This window comes from Cicer arietinum, chromosome 7 (genome assembly GCF_000331145.2).
Source record: "Cicer arietinum cultivar CDC Frontier isolate Library 1 chromosome 7, Cicar.CDCFrontier_v2.0, whole genome shotgun sequence".
Taxonomy (NCBI): Eukaryota; Viridiplantae; Streptophyta; class Magnoliopsida; order Fabales; family Fabaceae; genus Cicer; species Cicer arietinum.
This window is the reverse complement of record NC_021166.2, coordinates 58847504-58865252: the sequence shown is the minus strand read 5'-3', so window position 1 is coordinate 58865252 and position 17749 is coordinate 58847504. Positions and strand designations below refer to the sequence as shown.

Sequence of the window (17749 nt, the reverse complement as noted above, 5' to 3'; positions counted from 1 at the left end):
TTGTTTCTCTTGGATATCTCTGTATTTCCTCATAATGAAATTTAAGTAAAATAAGACATATCTTTAAAAATGAAATAGAAACAAATATCACAAACTTTTATTGTGGTCACCTAAAAAAATTGGTGCTTAGGCGATTAGTCATACAATTAGTTGATTAATATTTTGTATAATTGATTTGTCGTCTAATCAGTTGAAAAAAATAATATATTAATTATATTTATCTGAAAAAATAATTATATTTTTCAGCCGTAAGTTTCTAGACCACCTTAGATAATTTGTAGATGATTGAATATTTAAGGTTGCATTGAAAAAAAGTGATAAAGAAAATACATGAAAGCTACGTGAGGGCTTTGTTTGTTGGATTGTGCTTGTTAAAAATAATTTTTAAGATGGGTAATTATAAGACTTAGGATAACTAAGAAAATACACAAGCATATTTTTAATTCACTAACTCACATATTATATCATATAAAATTATAACTAACAACTCTAATATAAGATAAATACCATATTTATGATATACCATATTTATGATATTCTATCTCTGCGACTAAATTGAGAGCAAAATATATTTTTGTGATGGATTGTCTATATTCACCACATGCTATTCTTAAGAAAATAAATGGTTATCCAAGTATTTTTCTGACAAACACATCTTGTATCAATTTCTATCATTATTTTTGTTTTTATGACCGCATCTTACTTTATCTCAACATGTCTAAAGATCATTACATGCTTTTTAATTTGGTCAAGTTTTCACTATAGTCTATTGAACTCATACTTAACATCACCACAAAATTCAATAGCACCCAATTTTAATTTTTAAATCTAACTAAATTTGCTAGTTACACTCAACCGATGACAACTAATTTAATTTTGAGTCAATTTTTTATGGACAAATTTCATGGTCAGCCAATTCTACATCAATTGATAGTCAAATACTTTCATAGCCAAATAATCAATACACAGTTAGACCAATTATTTTTGTATAAACAATTTCTCTCCTATTTAAAAATAGTATCATTAAAATATCCCTCATTTATTTAAAAATAAAAAAAAAGTATTTTTAACTTAATGACCCATAAATGATGAAAATTATAATTATATACTTGTTAGCATTGACCATCACAGTAAAATTAATTTAATATTCCTTTTTCTCAAATGTTTGTGTGTAATCTGTTTTCAAAAACCATTTTATTAATTAGTTTATTTTATAAGTAAAAAAAAAAAAAAGTTTATGATCAAGCTTCCTCTACCTTCTCTCTGAAAAACAAGGAAACAGGGAGAGACAGAGAGAGAATTGAAAGAGAAGTGAAAATAAACGAAAGCTTCTCCTAATCACTCTCTTTCTCTTTCTTTCTCTCTCTCTCTTTGGATTCAAACAACAGCCGCAACACTCTCTCCTTCGAACATTTGTTTCTCAATCATGATCTCCTCAAAAACCTCCACTTTTCTGGTAAATATATACAAATTCAACTTCTCTTTTCACATTTCCAATTCTACACAATTCACTCTCACACTCATGTCCATTTTTCCTTACCAAAATAAAAATTTTGAATCTTTTTGAATCTTTTTTCTATTTTTGCTAAGTTTACATGATTTGTTCATCTGGGCATTGATTTTTGTAACACTTTTTATCAATTTTGTGGGAAACTTGTGCACAGTGCAACTCTGGTATAGGTGGGTGGTTTTCTTGTAGTAACGAGAGAAAGTGTTATTTGAGGGTGAAGTGTTCAGCTCCTAGTAAGAGATCAGGTGATAGACCAATCAGCATTGTAATGGAGACGAGTCATTCTTCCACGGTGGCTGATGTCGATGATAATCCGACCATTGGGGGCGGTGTTCGGGATGTTTATGGTGAGGATAGGGCCAGTGAGGATCAGTCTGTTACTCCTTGGAGTGTTTCTGTTGCTAGGTGTGTTATGATAGTCCTTTTGAGTTTGTTAATTTAGTTTAAATGTTATTGATAGTTTTTTACTTAGGAGATTTTTTTGAAATTTCGTTAATTTTATAGAACAAATTGTCTTATTGGGAGACTAAAATGGTGATTCACCTTTCTCTTTAATTGATTATGTTATTCCATTTAGTTCTTAAATGTGATTGATAATTTTTTATTTTAAGAGATTATTTTGAAATTTCATTAATTTTATGGAACAAGTTGATTGATTCCAACACCAAAATGGTGATTTGATTTTCTCTTAGATTGATTATGTTATTTCTTTTTGTGATGAATTGTTGGTTTTTTTTAGTGGATATACTTTGTTGAGAGATCCACATTTTAATAAAGGACTAGCCTTCACCGAGACAGAGAGAGATGCACACTACTTGCGTGGTCTTCTTCCTCCAACAGTCATTCCTCAAGAAACTCAGGTTCATCATCTCACTATATAAAATTCTCCTAGTAATCTTTTTCTATTGTTTATGAAAAGTATGTTAAAGCAGTTGGATTTTGTGTGACAATGAGTCCACACTAATTCAAGTTATAGTTCTCATTGCCACTTCATTTGTACAGGTGAAAAAAATGATCCACAACATAAGACAGTATCAAGTTCCATTGCAGAAGTACATGGCCATGATGGATCTTCAGGTGGCCTTGTGAAACATCCATTGCTTTATATGATAGTTATTAAATGAAAAATGTCTTGTCTGCTTTCTAAAAAAGTTTTGTTTCTCGAACTTATTCTTGCACTGCACATATCTAGTGTATTTTTGCCATAATTTTGTTTTGAGCTTGGAATCTCTGCTTTGCCATTTATAAACTTGTAAATAATGGGGGATGTTTCTTCCAGATTTGATTGATCAAATTTTGGGGTTGGATTGTAATGCTTTTCGTTTGTTATATGTTGTGTTGCAGGAGAGAAATGAAAGGTTGTTTTACAAGCTTCTAGTTGATCATGTTGAGGAGTTACTCCCGGTTGTTTATACTCCAACTGTTGGTGAAGCTTGCCAGAAATATGGATCCATCTTCATGCATCCTCAGGGTCTTTATATAAGCTTGAAAGAGAAGTAAGTTTCACTTCAATTTCTCCTTTATCATCCTACAATTATGATGATTGAATTTGTATATATATATATATATATATATACACGTGTGCGTGTGTCTATTATTCGTCTCAAAGTAATTGTTCCATTTTTCTCTTTGGTGGGGTTTAAAGAGGAAGGATTCTTGAAGTACTTAGGAATTGGCCTGAGAAGAACATTCAAGTCATTGTTGTAACTGACGGAGAGCGGATCTTAGGTCTTGGGGATCTTGGCTGTCAAGTAATTTCTATTATATTTGATTACATGTATTATTCATAATTATTATATTCATATGATCTAACACTATAAAATCTCCTTTGGTAACGCGTGCTGTATTCTCAGGGGATGGGAATACCAGTCGGAAAACTTTCTTTATACACCGCACTTGGTGGAGTTCGCCCTTCTTCTGTAAGTATTTTTGGCCTACTATGTCACAATCTTGTGACTTGTTATTTTGCTTTGAAATGCTACTGAATTTTGAGTCGCGAAATCCATCCCCCAACATATTCACATGTCGAGCTCTCACCCTTAAATAATATAGAATAATTAAAGGAAAATGAAAAAGGGGGAAGGTGTTTGAGAGATTCCTATATTTGATTTTGTATTTCAGGCTTTGAGCCCTTATGTTATTATTGCCAAATCCCTTGAAAAATAAAATCAAGTTTTCAACAATGGCCACAACAATACAATTTGCAGTGATTGTTGTTATATCTCCATCACCACCAATCACCATGCACATATATAACAAATTTAGAGGCTAGTTCTCATTGCAATAAAGAAAATTAACAACACTTTTAGGAGTTCATATTTTATGTACTGTTGAAATACTGTCTATAGTGTTCTATTAGCTTCGCAGGTAACAATTTGTGTAAGTTAATTTAAACTGGGTCCTTAGTTCTCTACATTTTTCTTTAATTTTGTTTGACGTGGCTTTAATGCCTTATTAATGCTCTAATATTATATTTTCAAATTGTTTCAGTGTTTGCCTATTACAATTGATGTTGGTACAAACAATGAGAAGTTGTTGAACGACGAATTATACATAGGGCTCAAACATAAACGAGTAACTGGGCAGGTTTGTTTTTTTCCTTGGCCTCATTTTTAATTCTCAGCAGTCGGCATGACACTCATCATCTAATATTCAATAATAATGAATTTATTTCAACGTATTGATTCCAGGAATACGCTGAACTTCTTGAAGAATTCATGACTGCAGCCAAGAAAAATTATGGAGAAAAACTCCTCATCCAGGTACTAAGCAGTGTGCAAAGACATCATTTCTTGGTTTATTAGCTGTTTTCAGTTTTCATGTTTGCTGTTTTCTGAATCTGTTTTACCTTTTTTTTTTTAGTTTGAAGACTTTGCAAACCACAATGCTTTTGCTCTACTTGAAAGATATAGGTCAACACATCTTGTTTTTAATGATGATATCCAGGTAAGGAATTCATGTCTTAAAATATGAATTTAAGTACTATTATGACCAATGTTTATCACTTCTATTCTATGGACTCTTTTTCAGGGAACTGCATCAGTTGTCCTTGCAGGACTAGTTGCGGCTCTGAATTTGGTTGGGGGAAACTTGTTCGATCATCGGTTCTTATTCCTTGGTGCTGGAGAGGTATGTCCATGCAATTTGAGGATCATGTCCCCTTCATCGGAGAGTTTAATAGTTTTACGACATAGGATAAGGTCACTTTGAATTGTTCCCTTGCATTCCCTAATGTATGAATTGTATTGTTTGTGGTTGCAGGCCGGCACTGGTATAGCAGAACTCATAGCACTTGAAATATCGAAACGGGTATCTTTTTTTCTGTTGTCTTCTTTTCTTTTGTATTGATTTGGGAGTGGTGTTATGATCAATGAATGATATATATTTATCCAAAAAACTGCTATCGTCTATGCAGACAAATGCCCCTCTGGATGAAGTGCGCAAAAACATTTGGTTGGTGGATTCAAAGGTTGTACAGAATTAAACTCAGCTCGGACCTGTAAAAAGTAAATTCTTATTTTCTGTTTAGATTAATCTTGTAATCTTTTTTTTTTTTTTTTTGCAGGGTTTGATTGTCAAATCTCGCAAAGAATCACTCCAACATTTTAAGAAGCCGTGGGCTCATGAACACGAACCTGTTAAGGAACTTTTAGATGCCGTTAATGTACAAACTGTGTCTCCTATTTTTCCACATACATACTCAGAGAGAGCAGAAGTTTCAAATTTCTCACATTTCAATGTTTTCTTTCAGCAAATTAAGCCAACAGTGTTGATTGGAACATCAGGACAAGGGAAAACTTTTACACGAGAAGTGGTTGAGGCTATGGCCTCCAATAATGAGGTAATTTTTGAACCTATCCATCAATCTAATATGCAATTTGATGCTGACGTAAGCTGAATCTGTGTTTTATATGATAATGCTGGCAGAAACCTATTATTCTTGCCCTTTCCAACCCGACATCTCAGTCAGAATGTACTGCTGAAGAAGCTTATACGTGGACCCAGGTGATGTGAAGACACGACTAGTAGCTTTGCGTAGAAAATTCAACTTCCTATGGATGAATAATGACTCTTCTCATTCTTTCGTGTTCGTTGTCGATTTGCATTTGGCAGGGACGTGCCATCTTTGCTAGCGGTAGCCCATTTGCCCCAGTTGAATACGATGGAAAAGTGTTTGTGCCTGGCCAGGTCTCAACTCAATGGAATTTTTATAAATGTTGAGAAGTTTGTCATAGCAATTGAATTCTAATTTGATTATTATTTCATTTTTGTAAATTAGGCCAATAATGCATACATTTTTCCGGGATTTGGTCTCGGTTTAATAATGTCTGGTACCATCCGAGTGCATGACGACCTGCTTCTGGCAGCTTGTAAGTGCATCAGAGATTCAAACATTTACTTCAATATTAAGCTTGATTGTGATTTATAACTACCTCTGACTTAAATAACAATTTACATTCGATGGAACAGCTGAGGCTTTGGCTTCACAAGTGACCCAGGAGGACTATAACAGGGGACTCATATTCCCACCATTCACCAACATCAGAAAGATTTCAGCACACATAGCTGCCAAAGTGGCTTCGAAGGCATATGAGCTTGGTGAGCCTTAGTTTTCCTTTTGGTTTACAATTTCATGTTTTTGATATTGAGCTAAATACGTTTTTTGTACCTGAAATATGGTAATTTTTGCTTTTTGTCCCCCAATTTTTCAAATCCTTTTGGTCCTTTGTTTTTGAAAATGCATCAACTTTAGTCTTTACAACTAATTCTGTCAGTTAAACAATCTATGTAAATGGTACTGCTCCAACCTCAAGTCAATAGCACCGTATTTGTGAGGTATCGTCTGTTTTGGTCTTGTGTAAGACATCACAGTTTTGTCTTTGGTAAAAAGCGTCTCGGTGGTTGAGAAGTGAGTGTCTATAAACTATTCTTAGTCTCGATTTTCAAAGGGCACCAAAACAGATACAAAATATTGGTTGTAGATTAGCTAGGTTTTACCTCAGCTCTCTGACTGACAGAGTAGCTACGGCGACCAATGTTAATACATTTTTATAAATTGGGGACTAAAAGCGAAATTATAATATTTTGGATGACTAAAACCATACTTAAGCTTAAATGGTTTTTCTTCTCAAAATATTAAAAATAATTTCATAACAAATAATAAATTGAGCTTACACATTGTTCAGGATTGGCGACGCGCCTTCCTCAACCGAAAGATTTGGTGCTGTATGCTGAGAGCTGTATGTATACTCCAACTTACAGAAACTACCGGTGAAGTCGCAATAGTCCTTTTTTTCTGTTTCAATTGTTTAGGTTTTTAATATGAGAGAATTATCTCTCTTTTTTTTTTTCATGTACCTTTTCTGCTCTTGTAAGTTATTCTGTTGTATTTGGTGGAATTAGGAGATTGGTAGTAGTGGTAGCTGGAATTTAGTATAGTTTGAAATATTTTCTATTCTTCTATATTTTTTATGTTACAACAAATAAAATAGAAAATGAAGCAGTTAAAAGCATCTGTAAGCATAAATAAAAGCATTATGTATTTCTAATTTTCTAGTATACTTTTTCTCTTCCCTTTATTTATTTATTTACCAAAATCATTGGTCTAAGGTCTGTTGCACCATAAAAGTGCAGCATTACTCCTACAAGAAAGCATGCCAAGTGGGATTTGGCTTCTACAGAAAACAAGTAGATAATGAAGTGAAAAATAGAAGTGAAAGAAGTTTATTATCTCTCTCTCCCTACCTACGTTTGGTTGAATAGGAAATGAAAAGAGAGAAATGTTATTGTCATAAAAGGACAACAAAAATATAATTCTTTTTAATCAAAATTAATTTAATTTTTTATTTTAAATCTATTAAATTAAATAAAGTACTTTACTCAATTTAATTATATAAATAATTAAATTAATGTAGTTGATATAATTTAAATAATTTCATTAATTTTAATCTAATTATATTAATTATTTAAATCAAATTAAATTAAATATTAGCAAAGCAAGTAAAAGAAACAAATAGCTCCATTTTACAAAGAGAGTTACTTCTTGCGTTCTCTCTCACTTGCTTCTTATTACCAATCAAAGTCTTAGTGACAATAAAATTATGGAGTTATCTATTTTTAATAAATAGTAAATTTATTAAAAACAGAAACCAGTCATTTGTTAGGTGGAGTTCTGACTTCTGATTATAAATGCTATGGTGGGGTGAGAATGATTATGACATGTTTGATTTTTGATCCTTTATTCTGTGAAGTTGCCTAAAAAAATCATTTATTCAGCCTTTGTTTTCAGAGCTTGATTGCTGAAAGGTGCTACATTCTGATATTTATATATGAATCTCAAATTATGCCTAGCATTTTATTTTCAGAATAAAAACTTTATGACAACATAACACACTAACATATCACATATGAATATGAATCCATGGCTATGTCTTTGTGTTGGCCTTCTTGTATTTACTGGAATGGTGACAACTACATTTGTTAGTGACAGTAAAAGAGTACCTGATTTATTGATACCAAATTTGAGATAGTGGTTCTTTTTTCATGATATGGTTAGTTGCACACCATCCTTTGTTGGTATATGATATTATTTGTTTCTTCTATTGGAAAAATAGAAGGGATAAAAGTTTATAAGAGTGAAATTGCTCACTTTATTAGTTTTTTTTTTAAAAAAAAAGTTAGATTCAATATAAAAAATTTAATATACTATCAAAGTTTATTGAAATTATAACGAGAGATGTTATTTTTTATAAACTGAGATATGAAAATGCTCTCAAAGTGAGGAACTACTGTAAACTTGATAGTACTTCACTGAGGGTTGATGTTATAACATATTGGAGTTTAAAACTCACTTGAAATATTAAAGATAATCGATAACACTTTTTTAAAATATAATTTAACAGTTTTTTGATCTTTATAATTGAGATAATGACTCTCTATTGATGTCAGTTTGAAAAAAATAAAGAAAAATAAATGTTTCTCTCATAAATCAATTTTTCTTAAACAGACACCAATCAAGTCACTATTGTAAAAAGAATGAGATTCATTAAATTATACTTATGAAAAGTGTCGTCGATCGTCATCAAAGTTCCGATAACTAGTCAATAAGTTATACCTCATAGTTGGTCATGAGATTTTGAGTGCCTTAGAGGAATCAATAAAATGATGCATTTACAACTATTTTAATATCATATTCCTTACAATTTTTGTTGCAAAATCATAAATTATTATTTCATAATCGATGTTCTTTAAAAATGTAATTCCAATAAAATCAAAGAAATATTATGTGATCTATGTTGTTATATAGTAAGTAGATAGCAAATAAAATTTTAACTGTTTTAATTTTAAAAAAAAAAATTCTTTTAACAAATGCAACAATAACAAAAAAAAATTAATATTATTTTATACATCTTGTAGGCATTAGAAAACCAATTAATGTAGACACTATAAAGCAATATAAAAATTTGGTTCCCCTGCAAATATAAAGTCTTGGGCAGACATCTCAAGACCACCATTGAAGTCGTAGAAATTTCCTCTGCATTGAATGTCAAAATATCCACTCTTTGTTATTATGAATGTTTAAATGCGAAATCTCAAATAGTCTAAAAAAGACACGTGTTGAATTGTCCTTTTTCCAAATGTATTACGAAAATGACATTAATATGTTGTTGATCTTATCTTATTTGGATAAAAGTTTGGCAAGCAGATGAAAAGTAGTGTGTAGTAGTGGCTGCTTTCAATCAATAATATCTTACAAACAATGGATTGTTATGAAGAAGACTAGCAAGAATTGATGTGTATGCCCACACTTGCACATTCTTGTAGAAGAAAGGGAAATTATAAGATACTTTAAGAAGCCAACTCTCATCTTACATGATCACGTGGCATCCTATGTGGGGCTTATTGCATTGCATTCATAATCGGATATTTTCTATAGATAGATGCAATGTAATCAATGTTAGATGGACACCAAGGCACTTCTACGTGTTTATTTCATATAACTTTTATTTGTAATATATGCTTAAAGAATTTTTCTTTTTCTTTTTTATTGCTGGATGCTAGTACTTAGTATGAGAGGAGAAAATGTTTGTTATGAATCTTCTGCATATAATTCTTTCAGTAATTCTAACTAAACCATTGAATTATTCATTGAGAAAAACAAATAATATTTCTTTGTTAAGAGAAATAAAATAATTATTTATTTTAGCATCTAATATATATTTTCTTGGGTCAATATCCAGAAAAAATAATAATATAGTGTTTAGTTTAGGGCAACTACATTTTTAGTAGCGTGTTCCCAAAAATTATGTTCTTTTAAAGGTATGTTATAATAATTAAAAAACAGTATATTGTAAGATCTTATTTTGTAAATAGACATTTTATATTTTAAAATTGTATTGTATCTCAAATCTCGTTTATAAGAGAAAAAATTAAACATAAATCAACTCCCTCATTTATAATTTAAATTTTTTCCATTTCTTAATATATACACATATATTTTAAAAAATTATAAATTTTTCTTATAAATAGAGAAAAATATTCTTTAAAAATTATTTATAATTAGACTGGAATCTTATTCAAAATATTTTTCAAACTTCAAAATGACTAAAATCATATTCTAATCTAATCTCATCTACTTCAAGACATTAAGCAATTTTTTACATTAAGTAAATTTTTTACTCTCTACAAAAGGAGTAGATGTGACAACACACATTCAAATCAAACAACACCATAAGGGAAGTCGTCTCTACTTGAAATTCTGAATCTTTAATTTATTTTATTTTTGTTATGAAATGGTAAATTTTATTATAATTGTATAGTATTATATTTTAATTCAAACAAGATGTTAAATTTAATAATATTGACATTTGTTAGTTGAATTAGATACATCTAATAAATATCTTTTTGCACATTAGAATAAAAATTGTTATTTATTAATTTGTTTATGATACTTTTTTTATAACTATGTTATAGTTATAAAGTATATACTGTCATTTATTATTAGTCGTTAATTTTTATCGAACAATCTATTAAACACATTTGATACAAATAAAAAAAAGAATCTATTAAACTAGAATTTGTTCGATGTTAATTTTATCTACTTTAAAAATATTAAACCTAAACTTGAGTTATTATCTGTCACGAGTTCATTTTTAAGATTTAGGTTCGCCTTTCTAAAAATTTACTTAAAGTCTACTTTCACTATTTTCAGCCTACAAGTACAACATTCAAGTGGTCAATAGTGTAGTTTTTTATAAATAAAATAACAGTTAGTTAGTTAATGAGATTAAGTTATATTATATATAAGATCTAATATTATATTTTACAGAATTTAACTTTCTATAACACCTAATTTAAATTCAATTTATAATAAAATGTTAAAAATTGGTGTGTCAATATATTTAAATTACATAAAGATTAATAGATTTATAATTTAATACAAAAGCAATATTAGTAATAACAATAATAATAATAACAAAAATATCATTTATATTTATTTAAATAAGTGAAAATTATAAGTTTAATTTTTTGTAACTTATAATATGATATTTTTAATTAAATAAATTTTTAAAAAACTTTTTGATGTTATTAATTTTAAAAAATATGAAGTATGATCTGACTTGAGTGTGATCTAGACCATGTCAAAGAGTCATTTTATTGGTTTCATTTCATTCTCACCCCTAATTGTAGGGTGAACCATTATTTTAATATTTAAAAGTATAAAATACTGACATTTTGGTATATGTTCGATAAAAAATTCAAATTACTCATTTAATTACAAAAATATCAATCAGTTTAATCTTTAACATTATAATGTTCGTAGACTATTTTGAGAATAAATTGTATTTTTAAAAACTATTATAATAATAAATTGTATTTTTTAAGAACTATTTTAATGATTTAATAATAAATTTAGATTTTTGAGTGAATTAAATATCAAATTGACAAAGCCCTACAATTTTAAATACTAAAATAGTAGCTTTTGGAAATATCTCTTGCAACATGTGTAGTAAATCACTTGAGTGTTGCAGAGGAATAAAAAGAGAATAGAGAGAGTATCACTTCTCCAACACTTATTTTCTCCTTTATAACATGTTGCTTTCCTCAAATTCCTACAGGAACATGACAACAACCACTAGTTGCATGGCAAAATTCTTTGTTCTTGTCTCATTAATTAATCATTGGGAATTTTTATTTAGTACTAACTAGTTTCCTCTTTTGGTCGATCACTTGTCGATTATTCTCCACTTGGTTATTTTTTTCTACTCATATAAGCAATTTAAAATTACGTGTACTCTAAAATTTAAAATTCTGAAGAAAAAAAAATTATGAAGTATACAAGATTATAATTGGATGCATGTAATTTACTCTTTTCAAAGGCAATATAAATTTTAAAAGTAAATTTTAAATACTATATAAGTGAGAGGAGTGGTGGAGTCATTTTGGTTTCTTAAATATATGAGGTGTTATCTTTATAGGGTTAAATATATAAAATTATAAACACATCACTAAACTTTTCTTTTATACTAACAAAAGACATATTTGTGGAGTAAACTAACTAACAAAGTACACATTCAAAGACAAAAATAACTAACAAAAGACACATTTACTTAATTTTTATGTAAAAATTGTTTAGTAATTGATTAATCATAAAGTAATATAATAATTGACATGTATAACTCTAATGAACCTATAAAATTTGGAGGAATTGTGATACCTATAGATCCTCCTTCTCCCACCACCCATGAGTGAAACTAGCATCTCTGTTGCCACGTTTGTCACGAGAGATTTGATGAATCATCACATTAGACTAAGAGCAAACACACAAGTAGATTGAAAACTCCACCTTCACCTAAAAAACATTGAGAGTGGATCTTTGTATCCATAGTATATTCCTAATAATGGTGGTTAGGTGGTGTGTCTCATTGATGTGGTATCAATGACGGTGCAAGTGTATTGGAGTGAAGAATGTTCTATTTAGATGAAAGAGTAGAATCACACTTGAGTGGAAAAATGTTAATGTATTAAGTGTGACTAAGCGTCTCACACTAGCTTAAAAAATAATGTTTAAGTGATTTGACTCTTATATCTAATATCTTAAAAAATTTAATAAAGATAAATATAATATTTAATATACTCATATCTTAATCTAATGCGATGATGTTTAAGGCATGATCCAACAGTAGTCAAAATTGGATTTCAACAAATTAACCGTAAATCCAAATTAATTTACTTTTAGCAGAACCATAATTCAAAATCTTGATAGAGTAACAACACAATTAATTTTGATTTGATGATCAACCACTTCCAAGTATTCCACAAATGACTTCAACTTTTTTTACTTACTGATCATGACTTCAAATTACAATCTACAAAAACATGTGAAAATAATATTTTCTCACTCAAGTTAGACCATCTACAATATTTTATCCAAAGAAAACATCTATGATAGAACACTCACATTTGAATGCTTAAATAGTCTTTGCTTAAATACACCGTTGATTTAATAATTCTTTAATGTTAATACTAAATAAGTATTCAATTTCTCCAACTTAACACCACAACAAAAATTATTAAATAAGTTTCAGAAAAAATTAATATCATTACATTTCGACAACGTTTATTTATTTTAATACAATTTAACATATGAGTCACACACAAAATTGAAGATGGAGAATTATTTTTTATAGTCACTTTTCTAAAACACCGTAAGTTTTCTCTCCATAAGAGAGTGTATACTTAGCATAATACTAAATAGGCTAATCACCCACTTTTTTTATTCGCAATTAATTTTTATCGTATAGTTGTATAAATTGAATTAGCCACATCAAACTTTTGATTTTTGGTTACTCACTTGATAATAAACATATATTCTTGCCTAAAAAAATAAAATAAACATATATTCTATATTCTCTTCGAGATGGAATCTCATTTTTCAAAAACAAACACACACTCTCACACTTTTGATTAAGTTAAACACAATCGCAAAAATACCAACCATTGATGAGTTTGTCATGAAGTTGGATATTATTGTTCCCTATACTTACAAAATTTCTTTTTTATTCATTTGACATTATTACCAAAATAGTTAGCTATTTCATTTTTAGCTATAATGGATTAAATTCTTCAAATATAATTGAAGAAGAATAGAATATACTCTCCCATTAGTGCATGATATAGAAAAGTGGGCCTTTTTGATTGACACACAATTTCACTTCCAAATGTCTAAAACAAATCAATGCAAGCAATGGAAACATTCGAATTTGCAACTAGCCCCACACCTCAACGATAAAAAAAAGAAATGCTAAAGCTTTTAATTTGTGTTGTGCTTCTCACTTGTTAGTTTCTTGACACGTGACATATTTTTTGTGCTATAAAATCCCCTTCTTTCCTCACATTCATAGCATGCATTAATTCTCACCTTATCCTTAAATCACAAGCTCTTATATTATTTTTCATAACATTCTTTTTTTCTAATGGAGAGAAACCAATCTCGCAGGCAACTTGCTTCAATGAAACAGTCCCTCTTTGATCAGGTTCTTCACTCATCCTCATAATTAGCATTTTTATATTCATATGATATATTAGACTTTATATCTCTAAGAAAAGAAAATTAAGCTTTGAAATTCTATCTAAAAGAAGATTATTATTTTTCCTTTATAAACTCTATTTAGATCTTATTTCTAACCATTATAGCCAATGTGCAACTTGTATTATTTTCTTCACGTTAAATGAATATTAGATGTCCTCAAAATATATATACTATAGTCTAACGTCAGTCCAAATGTAAAACCATTCAAGTAATCGATTTAGTTTTTTAGAAGAAAAAATAATAATTTATTGTAAATTTCACTCTTATTAAAAGAAGTTGATATTGTAGTTAATGGATTTATTTTGTATAGAAAAATGACTAAAATATCATTTGTAGATTGAATGTATTCAATAATGATTTTTTATATTCTAAGACAAATTAATAGTACTAATTAGAGTTATGTTTGAAAAAAAAATGCATGTAGTTAATTGAAAAGAGTTTATAATTAGAGATAGTTTTTTTTTGTCAATGAGTTCTTGTAATTATATTTAGTTCAATGATGATGGTGTTATCTTCAGGGATTATTGGATGAACAATTTATCCAATTAGAAGAACTACAAGATGATGCTAATCCTAACTTTGTTGAGGAAATTGTCACTCTTTACTACCGTGATTCTTCACGCCTTATCTCAAGCATAGAGTTGGCTCTGTAAGTTCATTGATTTCAACATTCTTTGTATTTTCATTAATTTAAAAAAAAAATACCATATGATAAAACTTGATTAGTTTTTGTGCTTAAATATAGCAAGGAGAGGAACTACCTGGATTTCAACAAGCTTGACACACTTATGCACCAGTTCACAGGAAGTAGTTCAAGGTACAAATATAAATTTATTATTGTAATTATAATACCAATTATCATCATCATTGTTATTATTATTTATTGATATTTTTGTAATTATAATAATAAGCTAAGTGAATTTAAAAAATAAAATAAGCTGAGTGAATTGCTGTAATTTTTTTATACATATTTCACTGTCTAATTTAGATTAAATATATCAATTTTTTTATTTTTTTATTATATTTAATTTTGGAGAAAATATTACTTTTAAAACTTATTTAGATGAGGATTATGTAAAAACTTAGAAATAAGATACATACTTGTTGGCTTTATGACAACAAAGAATCCTAAATATCTAATTATTTTATAATTGGTTGCAGCATAGGAGCCAAAAAGGTGAAAGCAGAGTGCAATCTGTTTAGGGAATATTGCAGGACAGGAAATAATGAAGGGTAATCTATCTATCGTTCACACAACCTTCCTAATTCCTATAATCCTATTATAAAAGATCACAACTAACATATCTAAACTCTATCATTATGTGGAACAGCTAATTAACATTGAAAACAAAACAAATTATGTGAATAATATCAACAAATAAAACAAATAAATAAATTGATATTTATGGCATCCAATTTATAAATTTTGTTAAACGACTTAAAAGTGTATGTTTTGTTTTAATTTTTTTGTCTTATAAGATACGGTAAATTTCATCATACTTAATTTACACAACTGTAGATTCTGTATTCGAACCTAAAATAAAACATTTAACCTAACAATATTGACATTTGTCATATGACTTAAGAATATGTGTTGTTTTAGCTTTAGATGCTTCAAATTGATATTTCAGGCACCTAATTTATAATTTTTGTTAAACAAATTAAGTGTATGTTTGGTAAAATGCCGAAATTATTAGATTAAATATCATCTCTAAAGTTCAAACTCAAAATTTCGAGTTGTGTGAGTTTTTTTATTATTTCATCTAAAAAAATTGATTTCAAACGTGTATAATTGATTTTGATATATTTGAATTCTCTTAAGTGAAATTGATTTCTCCCTTAAAATTGAAATTTTAACTTGAAACTATAATTTTTAATTTTTTTACTACAAAGATGGTTTTTATTCTCAAATTTATTGTTTAGCTTACTTTTACTTTTATGTAAAGTATGTCCAAACAAAAATTATTTTACACTTAATTCTTTTTCATTTAAAATTATTTTTTTACAGTAAAACCAAACATACACTCGGATTCGATCCAATATATTCATAGGCCTAAAAACGTTATATTAAGACCTTTTTAAATATAAAAATAACCGACTTATAAAAAATAAAGTTTTGTGGAATCCATGTTAAAACTTGGGTCATAACTCATGAATTGTGAGAGATATATATAGTCTTTAATTTGACCAATTGAACTAACTGAACATCAATAACTTTTTTTTGAAATGAAGTTAAGTTTTTTTATCCAAAATTTTGGAGCCTAAAACCATAAATTAGGTTGTTTGGCCTTTGCACTGAACCTACACACTAAATGATGTTACTGTTCTTGTATGAATATACAGATGCATGAAGTGCTTTCAACAATTGAAGATAGAATATGTTTCACTTAGAAAGAAACTTGAAGCTTATTTTCAGGTAACTAAAGAAAAATAAAATTCATGCATTGTAAATTTGTTGTATTTTGAAATCCAATTAAATTAAGCTTATTTTCTCTTTTTACCAGTTGGCTAGACAAATTGGACCCTCAGAGGTGACGTGTCGCTCCAAATGAGATGACCTATACATCAAATATGCATATGATAAGGGCAAATGTAAATGGTGAATTTTGTAACAATATATGAAAGATAAATAATATATATTCACCACAAAGAAGAACAAGAATAGGAAAGTGATGTTGGCCCCTTTGAGATATTTTGTTGCCAAATTATCAGTTTTGTTTTCAAATGTTGTAGGAATTTTTCGTTTCAACAATATGTCAATTTATAGTTTGGATCTTTAACCATATGTGTCTAGGATTCAAATCTTGGTGATGAAAATAAAGTTGTATCAGTTACTGGGTCCAACATATTAAAACAAAGGCTTTATTTTAAAAAAATGAATTAAAGGAGCATAATTTATTTTATTGAAGTCAGAGTACATATTTTAAGCAAAATGTAAATAAATGTGTAACCAAGCTTTTGTTAAATCAAGAAAGATAGCCACATCATTGATATTGAGTCATTGACACTCTCAAGCACTATCAGATGAATCTAATTGCAACACACTTTTAAAAGTTTTCATATATTTTTTTAAAATAGTAGAAGATAGAAATAATATTAAAACTGCTTCAAATAACATGAAAAATTATTTTTAATAGTTTCTCAAAAATAAAATTATAATTGATTTCTTTTTGAAAAAAAAAATGTGTTTTCAGTGCAACTGAAAAATATAAAATAACTTCTACTTTTTTTAAAAAAAATCTGTAAAAAATAATATCTAAATTAAATCTCTAATTTTTTTTAATTAATTATTAGATCAAAAACTCTAAATTATTAAATATTAAAATTGTTTTTTATAATTTATAACTAACAAGCTGTAAAATAGATTAATATAAGTTTTAAAACTCGTGTGAATAACAGCTCTTTTATTGACTCTGTTAGGAAATAAACTTCTAGCATATTTTTCGAACTGACATGACTCACACTCTAAGGTAAACACTTTTGAGAGACCCGGAATCATAAGATGCAACTTTTGAAAGCTAGGATGGCCCCAAAGTTGATGGATAATATGTGGAGACTTGACAGTGAAACATGCAATAGACATTGTAGGTGCTTAAAGGTAATATAGGCTTTGAGACTGATGTCCTACTCCAATCGTTGTCCCAGTA

The 17749-nt window shown here is 28.6% G+C and overlaps 2 protein-coding genes across 3 annotated transcripts; both read left to right on the top strand.

The window, feature by feature from the left end:
* Positions 1–1232: 1232 nt before the first annotated feature.
* On the top strand, positions 1233–7069 carry LOC101515384 (NADP-dependent malic enzyme, chloroplastic). Of its 2 annotated transcripts, XM_004510252.4 has the most exons (20): positions 1233–1456; positions 1665–1915; positions 2250–2370; positions 2513–2587; positions 2855–3006; positions 3156–3261; positions 3364–3429; positions 4001–4096; positions 4201–4272; positions 4373–4456; positions 4541–4639; positions 4772–4819; positions 4926–4979; positions 5076–5174; positions 5262–5351; positions 5438–5515; positions 5624–5698; positions 5790–5880; positions 5981–6109; positions 6697–7069. In XM_004510252.4, the coding sequence occupies exons 1-20, from the start codon at positions 1427–1429 to the stop codon at positions 6783–6785; spliced, it is 1905 nt and encodes a 634-aa protein (XP_004510309.1). In that variant the 5' UTR covers positions 1233–1426; the 3' UTR covers positions 6786–7069. The 2 variants fall into 2 exon arrangements, with proteins under 2 accessions (XP_004510309.1, XP_073226808.1); XM_073370707.1 differs by lacking the exon at positions 1665–1915.
* A 6818-nt stretch (positions 7070–13887) lies between these two features.
* On the top strand, positions 13888–16946 carry LOC101515720 (histidine-containing phosphotransfer protein 4-like). The gene is made up of 6 exons (XM_004510253.4): positions 13888–14046; positions 14621–14751; positions 14848–14919; positions 15264–15335; positions 16446–16518; positions 16607–16946. Exons 1-6 carry the CDS (start codon positions 13987–13989, stop codon positions 16652–16654), a joined length of 456 nt encoding a protein of 151 aa, XP_004510310.1. The 5' UTR covers positions 13888–13986; the 3' UTR covers positions 16655–16946.
* Positions 16947–17749: the final 803 nt, after the last annotated feature.